The 10,795-nt window shown below is 28.7% G+C and overlaps 1 protein-coding gene across 6 annotated transcripts in view; it reads left to right on the plus strand.

Annotated features, from left to right (window-relative positions):
- LOC145181047 (uncharacterized) overlaps positions 1-10,795 on the plus strand; it is an 81,142-nt gene that overhangs the window by 24,637 nt on the left and 45,710 nt on the right. For all 6 annotated transcript variants that reach the window (XM_090078854.1, XM_090078855.1, XM_090078856.1 and 3 more), the window contains 10 exons: positions 2,834-2,917; positions 2,998-3,315; positions 6,541-6,670; positions 7,025-7,254; positions 8,528-8,818; positions 8,924-9,250; positions 9,334-9,439; positions 9,553-9,797; positions 10,105-10,416; positions 10,502-10,738. In XM_090078854.1, coding sequence (XP_089934980.1) covers positions 2,834-2,917; positions 2,998-3,315; positions 6,541-6,670; positions 7,025-7,254; positions 8,528-8,818; positions 8,924-9,250; positions 9,334-9,439; positions 9,553-9,797; positions 10,105-10,416; positions 10,502-10,738 — 2,280 coding nt within the window. The remainder of the gene's footprint in view (positions 1-2,833; positions 2,918-2,997; positions 3,316-6,540; positions 6,671-7,024; positions 7,255-8,527; positions 8,819-8,923; positions 9,251-9,333; positions 9,440-9,552; positions 9,798-10,104; positions 10,417-10,501; positions 10,739-10,795) is intronic.

Raw genomic sequence — 10,795 nt, forward strand, 5'->3', positions numbered from 1 at the left:
TTTTGGTTGTTGGGTGGTAAGAATATAGCTCTTAATTATATTGAACACTTTTACATAAAAGTATTCGTTCATTAAAGAAGTTCCGCACATTTAATATTTAGTGTTCCGTTTCTGAGTATTCATTAATTAGGCCCTACAAAATTATATCCTAAGTTCCATTCATAACATGTGTCGTTCTAAAAATACTTTGGCGGCATCTAAGACTGAAATATATTGTTAAACTAATTAAAAGTTCGGTAACTTCTCTTCTTTTAAAAGCAAAAAGGACTTCTATAACTCGAAAATATTAAATAGTTCTTGAGAACAAAATTAAATCAAAAATATTCAAAAGACAAAAAATTTTTAAATTTTTCTAAAATGTCAATAAACATTAAAAAAAGTAAAAGGATAATTGAAAGATACAGTTTAATGTTTTCTCAATGTAGAAAGACAAATTCTATTCCAAGTTGATTCGTTTCTGCTTAATACCGTCCAGCGAAGATAAAGGTGATTACTGACATATTTGCTAGATTATCTATATCTTGTTTTAAAAAAAAAAAAAAAAAAAAAAAAGGTCGCAGCATCAAAAAATAATTAGTTACAATTTTCAAATAAATGGTTCATATTTTGAAAAAAGAAATATTGCATTTTTACCGGAATGAGTCAAGACTTTAAACCGGTTGCCATAAAGATTTTTTAACACAATTATAAATACATATAAGGTATATTGTTCAACAAACACTTATGTAGTGGAATAGGAGGCTTCTAGGCAAATTTCGTATTACTGTAATTTATCTAGTAACCTTCAAAGAATTTGGGACGCACCAAGTTTACTACACTCATCATTTCTCTAGTACTTGCACAAAATATCTTCTAAACGTTCACACATTTGAAGATTACTTTTTTAGCTTATTTTGATAATAACTTTAGTTACGAAATACAACTTGTCAATTTGTCAACATCAATACTATTGAGTTGAATGTGTGAAAAATATGGCTTACGATATTTTTAAACATTCTTTATTATAGGCATGTTAAAAAAATTTGATAATTCAAAGATTAATTAAAACAACATCACTCAGTTGATGATAATCCATCTTCACATTTTTTTCAGGGGGTATAAATTCAGTTTTGTTACTCTTTGCACAATCACCACAAGCAGTTTCCTCTATTCTTGAAACTCTTTGGAAAAAGAAATGCACCTTAATATATATCCTGTATTTTAACATAATGAATTTTCTCTTTCAGTTTTCAATTTCTTATGAACTTTTTAAAAATAAGTTCTAATTTTTACTCTCTTTTTTTCTCATTCTTTAAATAAAGTAAGTAGCGTTCATGCAGCACAAATTGGTCCGTAATAATCAAGGACGTTGTGCTAGAAAAATTGAGGGCTTTAACATTTTAAGAATAAGTAAAAGCCTCCTTAGATAGTAGGCATTAAATCATAAAAGATTTTATTAGAAAATATGATATTAACGACAAAGCCTATCGCCTCAGAAACGTTTCACGACAAATTTCAGTGTTTTTTGTTTCTCAGCTTCATTTGCAGGAAGACTGAGAATCAATTGGTACACCGTAGACAGAATTGTATATAACCCTGTCCTAATCCAAATGAGACAAATAACAAAATGTGTAGTGAATACAACCTAGATTAACACCCAATGCTCAATCAAGTGAATATGAAAATAGACGGTTTTCTAATTTCAGGTTTCATCGAGGTCATCAATTAATTAGGTATACAGTTTCCTAGATTTTTTGCAACTTAGTTATTAAATCTGATAATTGAATTGCAGCAGCAATTGAATTTAAAAGGAACAAAAAAGAAAGATTTATTCACTTTTTTTTTTTATTACTTTTTTAAGAGTTTTAAATATTCGAATAATAAAGTATTTATTTGATGCGCCATTACGGCAGGTTGTTATAAAGTTTTCTGATTGGTCAAAATCACAATATTTCTTGTTTTTCAAAGAAGAAGTTGGTTAGACTAAAAACACGCTTACATAGTTCAAAACTAAAGCCTTTCACGTGGTATGGAGATAAAACTTTAAAACACTCACGTTTTCTCCTTCACGATTAAATATCTAGTTCTGCGCAATAAAACAGCATCATTGTAAAGCACAAAAGGGGGTTATAGGTTCATTTTTGGTAAAAATGGAGTTGGGACCCTTCAGTTCTAAAATAAAAAATGATAACCGACCGATTATTACTATACAAATCGGCAAAAAGTTTACAAAGAAAGTTATTTGTGCTGTGCATAAAAAAAAAGTTGTACAACTTCAAATAAAAATACTAAAAAAAAAATTGACGAGTACTTCAACAATAATATTAACTTTTTCCTTCGTAATTGAGCCTCTTAAAAACGACATGCATTAATATAATTTTAACACTGAAAAAATGGTTTAAATAACTTTAAAAAAGACACGAAAGCTACGCAGGTAAAAGGTTGCGTTAAGTCAAGCCGCATTTACGAAGAAAATGATAAAAATATTTAAGTTTTCTTAAGAAAAAATATAATCATTTTAAAATTTAAAAAAAAAAAAAAATCATTTTTATGAAAAATCAATTTTGGTTTAAAATCAGTGTTTGCCTATAAGTCAGCCTTTTCAATTAAGTTAGCGTTTCATTAACGTTATTCTGAATCACTAACGTACCCAAATAGGAGGGAAAGCTTCTTCCCCCATCTTCCCCTTCCCCTAGCTTCCCTCCAAAATATGAAAAAGGAAATAAACAACAAACATAATATAGCATTGATTTTTATCAAGAACATTAATAAAAATGAAACCCAACCATGTTAGTTTTAAAACGTTTCTTTAATTGTTCTTTTTGCATAACTGTTAAATTATTTTGTTTTACAGCAATTTGTAAATGAAGTTCGTCGTCATGAAACTGATCTTCAAAGGGTCAATCATCATGGTGATGCATTTTTATCTGAAGCAAAGGTGACATATTTGAATTAATTTAGATAATTGCAATTGAACTTTGATTGTATTTTAATTGTCATGTTTATTTGCATTTGTAGGCATTTCAATCAGAACTAGAAAATTATCTTGCCAGCATTCCAGACTCATTGTCCACAACAGTTAGTGCTACTAGTCAAACATGGGTGTTGGAGCGTAAGCTTCATCAAATCAATGACCAATACAAAAAGTTAATTAGAATGCTTTCCTTTAAAGGAAATCTCATAAGTGAGTCAATAGCAAAGCACCAAGAATATGCTCAAAAATTGCAAGTCTTTTTACCATGGCTTGCTGAAGCTGAGCGTCAGTTGGCTCGTGAAATGCAAGAAGCAATGCCATCTGATGCAAAGAAGTTGTATAAGAAGATTGAGATTATCAAGGTACTTTCTTATTTTGTTGATTTTAATTGCTTTATGATTTAAAGATTTGATTTTAAGGTTCTAAGCTGGGGCAGACTGGAGATAAAAATCAACTCAAAAATTTTACATTTGTCCAGCCCATGCTGTAGAAAAACCAAGCACAAATTAAATATAATTTTTTTTTTTTAAAAGGAAAAAACATTTTCAAGAAAAAAAATGCATATGAAATTTAGTGTTACTTTATTCATTTGTTAACAATTTACTTAACAAGAGAAAATTGTTTTGGAATCAACTGTGTTAACTGCAAATTTTGACTTTTAAAGAGTTAAAAGATTTCTAAATTCACCTAGTTCAGCTAACTTATCAATTATTGTTTCTGTATCTGTATTTATAAGCATGAATGGTTTTAAATTTTTCTTCAATCATATTACTAATAAATTTTGATAAATTTTAAAATAGAAAATCTGACAGTATTTCAAAATCACACTGCTCAAGTTTTTCATTAACTTTTTGGATTAACTATTTGCAAAATCATTTAAATGCAATATCAAGTTTTTCTAAATATTTGTAAATTACTAGTTTAATTATTCTGTTATATAACTAACTATATGTAGTCAAAGTATCCATGTTAACTGTTTACATATTTATTGAGAACAGTGTTATTTACTGATAAATCTATAAAAAAAAATGAGTGAGGTTAAGATTGATTCATATTTAAGGAGTCCAAATTTAAAGCCTTTTGCTTTTACACAAACCCCAGATTGAGAGCAGTGTTATTTACTGAAAAATCTATAAAAAAATGAGCGAGGTTAAGGTTGATTCATATTTAAGGAGTCCAAATTTAAAGCCTCTTGCTTTTACACAAACCCCAGATATAAAGCTTAAATTGTTTTCAATAAGACACAAAGCAGCTACAAGTTCATTATACAAGGTTTCAGGATATTTAAGTTAATCAAATATTTTTATTAAGGCCATCTAAGGTCATCTTTTGTTAAGTGTCATCTTTTGACCATCAGCATGTTTCCCCAATCGTTGAAGTTTTGTGATAGTGCATGTAATCTTGAATGAGAATAACACCATACATGTATTTGATTTGGATTTCCAAAGAAAATCCATTGTGCTGTCTGTTCATGTTTGTAGCTGTGTCTGTTGCATTACATATGCAAATTAAAATATCAATGCTCAATGCAAGGGGAGTTTGGGACACTAAGTTCAATACTCACCAATGATGCATGCAATCATTCTAACCTTTCATGAATTATGTACTTGCTCACATATTTTACAACCACAGAGTGTTGCTCCTAAAGTGTTGCATCTTGAATTGTGTCAATTTGCAGCAAAAACAAACCAGATAAAGAAGTTATTCTTTTACAATAGTTTTCTATTTTAAACAACTCCTAATTTTGATTAGTCTTATGATTGTTGTCATGGAGAAAAAAAGTACCATAGAATCTCTCCATCTACTTTAATGTTGCTTTCCATTTTTCACTTATACTCAATACAATTGCTTAAATATTTATTCAATTAGATATCATACTTACTTATTAAGAAAATGCCATGATCACTTGATTTGTCTTAATATGTGTGTGAGGTCATGTTTTCTGAATAACTTTCAATCACTCTAGGAAACAACTAAAGTTGCTCCTGAACTTGTGCTTGATAAACTGAAGTTTGTATAGAAAGAAGTAAATTCTAAACATTTCATTTAGAAACTTATTGAAGAGATTTTTGTGCATTTTTTTTGGCATGTTGACTTTTCATGTTCATCAAACTTTGATGAATGTACTTTCTATTTATCATTCCTTATGTAAAGAAACAAGCTTTATCAATTGGTAAAAATGCTGAGCATATCAAACAATTTCATACACAGCCATCTTCTGAGTAAGACAACCATTTATGATTTGTTTAATATATTGGTGCAAATGATTTCACAATTATAGGATCTGCAATAGATGTATTAAAAAAGCTTTAAAATGTGTTGATAGTAGATAAGAAAATCAGCTGATAATTGTTACTTGATCAATAACTATTTCAAGAATAGCTTGTTCCTGAGAATTTCTGTAATCTTGATATTTGTATTGATGTAATATTTATATTGCTAGTTTTAAACTTTTATTTGAACTGACCTGGATTTGTTCATTATTTTTTTTGGAATCGCTTATTAAAAAGCCATAACTCCTCTTTATTGTCTTAAACATCTTGTAGGCCTAGGCATAAATCAATATATAGTATGGAAAAGAAGGTAATATATTCAAATTAATACTGTAAATTCTAATTTGAAATGCAAACTATGTCATACATTGCAGTACTTTTCTTGCACAAATCTATTATGTTTTTTTTTTTTTTTCTTTTTATTAGAATAGTTGATTGAAACCTGGATGAATTGTCTTTCAATAGGCACCATTCATTTGGATTACAACTGGTTCCTTTAGTTCTAAATAGACTGATAACACTGTTGCAAAAGTACAGTCTGTCTTGCTGTCTGAAGAAGTTTGAAAAGTTTGTGATTTTTTTTGATTTGCACAATTTCATCCAATAAGTCTCACAGTTTGAGTCTGGTGTTGTCATAAATTCAGCATTGAGCCAAGGTACCTGATCATATTGCTGATGCTCTTTCTGAAATAATATGGGTTTCTCTCATCATCTGCATTTTTAAAATTGTGCTTCAGATTTCCATTATTTATGAATTAAATAGCAAATTTCATGGCAGTCATTTCTCCTCTGTACTAACCTGTAAGAATTACACATGAGGTACACTGGATGTGTTGATCTTCAAAAGACTTTTCAAAACCTTTTGAAGACTAAGCTTTATTTGAACCTTAAACATCTTGTCAGATCTTTAATCATCTTTCACAGATTACGTTTTCACCTTTCTCTTGATAAATAGTATGCAAATCTTGCAAATGTATTCACTATGGATACTGTGGGAGAGTTCAAGAAAACTCTAAATGATTGGTTAAAGTTCTAGAAACTTCTGGAGTATTCGAAATGATTCTGTAGGGTTCTTAAAATTCCAGAACATTCTGGAAATTTACTTAGCACTGCATATGAATCACAAACAAAGTAGAAAAAAGATAAATTTAAGACTACAAAAAAAAAGCTTTTTGGAGCAGTGGCTATATTCTATTTACTTCAGACATAAGAAAATAGAATAACACATTTTAAAACCAAGTAAAGAGAAAAAGTTTAATTTTGTTTTGTAGTGTTATAATAAATATTTTTCAATATCATTTTTTACAATCTTAGCAATTTCATGGTGATGTACAGGCCCATCATCATAATCTTGTTAGTATTCAAATGTCTTCAGATGTGCTTTCTAATCTTGAAAAGCGCGATGATGAGCATGTAAAGGGTGATACTGGTTTGTATGCCCCTGGTAAGTGAATTAAATTATATATATTGTTATATTCAATTCCCTTGCAATCATATTTTTGATGCATAAAAATCATATTAGTGTGAAAATCTGTATCTAGAGTTTATCTGATACACTATCTGATCTTTTTTTCCTTTTTCATTTAATTACTAAATTTAAGATATAAAAAAGCTTTCCATTTTGTGTTAGTGAAGTAAAAAAAAGGACATCCTAATACATTTTTGATTGGTTATACAATGATTAAGTAATTTTTAAAGTATCTTTTTAAACCAAAATATACATTATATGCCACAAAATATGTAAATATTAAAATCATGTTTTTGTAAGAAGCAATCTAAAAACTTTTATATTGTTTAGGAATGTGGCTTCGTACTACAACATCTGTAATTAAACGATATGAAAATCTCAGTATTAACACTGTGAATTTTGAAAGTCAACTGCAATCACTTTACATAACTGTGCAAAATTTTGTTGAAGGCGTTGAAGTAATGTTTAAATGGGGTGAATCAACTCGTGCTTCAATTAAAAAAATGAACCCTGTCTCTAGTGATATCTACGTTCTGATTCAACAAGTCAAAGAGATAAAGGTACATAACGCTTTTTTTTTTACTTTACATTTGCTAATTCAAAATAATGAAACTAATCATTTAACTGTAGTATGCCAGTTTGTTTTCTTCTGCATTTTTAAAACGAAAACAATTTTCTTGAATTTAATAAAAGTAAAAGCAAAAAATTTTGTTACAAAAGTTTTTTCACTATCAAAGTCATTGAAGTTATTTTCTTTAACAACATTTTTAAAAAATCAAAAAGTTCCTCCATTAAACCACAGGAAATTTAGTTCTCATAAATTACTAATAGTAGTTATTAAGAAATAACAGTATCATCAATTTCCCAAAAGGGCACCATTCTCAATGCAATCAAGTGTATATTAGATATAGAACATTTGTTAAACGGTTTTTAGTTTTTTGTTTATAAAAGGTGTCTACAGCTGTAAACCTTTTCTCTTAAAAAAATCCAAGTTTCCAAACTTGCTATAGTTTGTCCTTGAATTGTTCATTTAAACAAACAATTTTGTTAAACACTAACAAGACCTAAAATTTTTGGTGTTTTTGTTTCAATCACTTTTTAGGATTGTTTTTGTGTACTCAGTGAAATGAGAATTTAAAGAATATTAGCAAACATTTTTTGCAAAATGCCAGCAGATGTATGGTCCCAAATATTTTTAATCTGTAGCCTGTTTATCATTTATGTAAACTAAAATGCTAATTAAAGATTGGAGTTTGATCATTTTTTCTGACAAGTTTTCCTGTCAGTTTCTGAGCACTTTTTTTTAAAGTTGCATTAATAGTAAGGAATCCTATAAAATCTTTTCAATAACTTAAAATCTCTTTTATGCTGCTAAATTAACATACTCTTCTGAATATTTAGGCAGTTTAAGTTTAAATATTCAAATTAGTGTAACATTTAGGTGAGTGGTATAAAAATCGAGACTATCTCTTTTTAGAAGATATTTGTTAGAGGAGTGAAGTTCTAATTAAATGGAAAAATTTTTAATCACATAGAAATGGATCTCAATTATCTGCTGTATTTTAACACAGCCACTATTCCAATACATTTTTAAGTTAAATTTTTTTTTTAAAAGTTTGTATGACTTTGATGTAATTAAAAACAATTTTCATTTGGAATTTTATATTTTATTTTGGGTGCACTTACACAAATAAGTTTTTTATACTAAATCCAAATAATTTTTAGAAAATATAAGTTTCTTCTTTGAAAATTTTTTACTTAACCAGCAATAGAATTTCATCAAGGGAATAGAAGAAAATAATTGAAAACTTTTTACTTCTTCAATTCGTATAGGTAACTTTAATTGAGTTGGAAGGCAGACAACCAAGCTTACTTACTCTTTTTCAAAGTTTTGAAAGAGGTAAGGCAGATAAAGCTGTTATAAAGCAGCTAGAACGTGTAAACTCCATTCGTCACACTTTTGATGAGTTGCAAAGAGATGCTTCCAACCGTAAAGAAGAATGTGTTGTTTCTTATTTAAAGTATGTTAATGAGTTTGAGATATGGCTTGAGAGAATATTAAACCGTTTAGAGTCTTGTGAGTTGTTAACCACAGATATTCTTGTTTTTGAAGAAAATTTAATGGTATGTTTTTTAATTTTTTTATAATGTGCTTTATTGGCTTTTTTAAAATGTTTCGTTATCATTTATTGTTTTAAATATTTCCAAAAAATGTTCTTAAAATTTTAGAAACTTTCAGAAGATGTGGAGTTACATCGGCAAGCTTTTCAGTTTATTAATCAATGTGGTCATGAGCTCATTTCAATTAACAAAAGCCAGCATACTTCTACCCTATTACCTGTTTTAGATCATGTGAATAAAATGTGGCAAGCTATTGCCATACAATTAATTAATCACACTAGAAAATTTGATGAAGTAGTTAAGTGCTCAGAGAAATATCATTCAACACTTCAGCCACTTCTTCAATGGTTTGAGAAGATGGAGGGTCGTATTACAACTATTGCTCCAGTAGCAGTTGAACCTCAAGTTATTTTGGAACAATTAACTGAGCAAAAGGTGTTTTTTCTTTTACTTTCAATCAAATTATTTCTTGTTTTTAGTTATTCGTTTGTTAATAATTTTTTACTTTCTCTTTAAAGGCATTGCTAAATGATGCATGTAATCATAAAGGAACAATTGAGATTCTTACTCATATAGGAGAGTCTTTAGTATTTGTTATTTATATTCAAGATCAAGTTGTCAGAGGTAAATTTTGCTCTTTATTTCTTCAATCTTATTAAAAATCAACTAAATGCTTTTTTTTAAATAAAAATTATCATCTATGTTTGTATTCTAAATTTGTTTACATATACCATTAGAAGACCGACAATTGACTCCTATTGAGCTTGAAGTAAAATCCTGTCGTGATCGCTATGATGATATAATTACTGTGCTTGAAGCTAGAGGATTAAATCTTGAATCTACATTGACACAAGCTGAGCAATATCAAGTTGCTTATAATGATATAATGGCATGGTTAGACTGTGCTGAAGATATTCAAATAAAGTGGAAGCCTCTTGGAGCTACTTTAGAAGTTGTGAGGTTACAATATGTTGAGCATCAAGTGAGTATTTAAATTTAGCTTTACAATTTGCTTGTTTCATTAAATGATCTGCTTAATAGTACCATTAAAGTTTAAGAAATATTGTCTTGTACAAATTTTTAAATATATAGTTTTATAGATAGGGTTTATAAACATCCTACCAAAAAAAATCTGTTTCTGGAATAATTTCAGAGAGTAGTTTTTTATGGAATAATTTATTATTGGAAATAATACAAAAGGATTTTAAGAGCAATAATTTTATTTGTGGAAGTTATACATGACCAAATAAAAATAATGAACTGTTTTTACTATACAAACCAAATTTTAGATATTCCATCGAGATCTAATAAACGGCTTACCAGAAATTCGTCAAATGTTAGAATACGGAAAAGATTTAGTTAAAGATCGTGAGAATGTACGTGGTGCTCCTGCAGTACGCTCACAGTTAGATATAGTTGCAAACAGATGGGAAATGCTCACAAATGCTTCTAATAAGCGACGAAATGATCTTGAAAACGCTCTAGGTCAACGATTTAAAGAACGTGTACATCAAATAACTGTTTGGTTGAAAAAGAAAGAACTTGAAGTTCAGAATTTTAATCAAAAGAAAAATCCAGTTGAATTCAGCAAATATATTGGGGTACTACTTTTGTACAGCTCTGAAACAAAAGTATTGTTTGTTTTCATCGTAATGCTTTTAAGCTTTTTTTCATTTTTTTTTTCAGGAGTTACTTATTGAAATTCAGAGGTATGAATATGTATTTTTAACTGTTCATCGTTCAACTAAACAGTTAACTGAAGCAGGTCAAGCAGAGAAAATTCAAGTGTATGAGTTATTAGTTGAACTTGATGATCTTTGGAGTAACCTAAGCAGCTCATACCAAATGTCTCAGCATTTCTCAGGGAAAGTAAGACTTAGATCACCAAAAGAATTGGAGAGTGATATCAAGATGGAAGACGAGGTAATCAAATGATATCTAATAATTCTATAAGTACTGAAAGTCTGCTAAATTCAATGA

This window comes from Hydra viridissima, unplaced genomic scaffold (assembly GCF_058129835.1).
Source record: "Hydra viridissima isolate aposymbiotic clone 2 unplaced genomic scaffold, HvirCarnegie_v1 scaffold_2, whole genome shotgun sequence".
Taxonomy (NCBI): domain Eukaryota; kingdom Metazoa; phylum Cnidaria; class Hydrozoa; order Anthoathecata; family Hydridae; genus Hydra; species Hydra viridissima.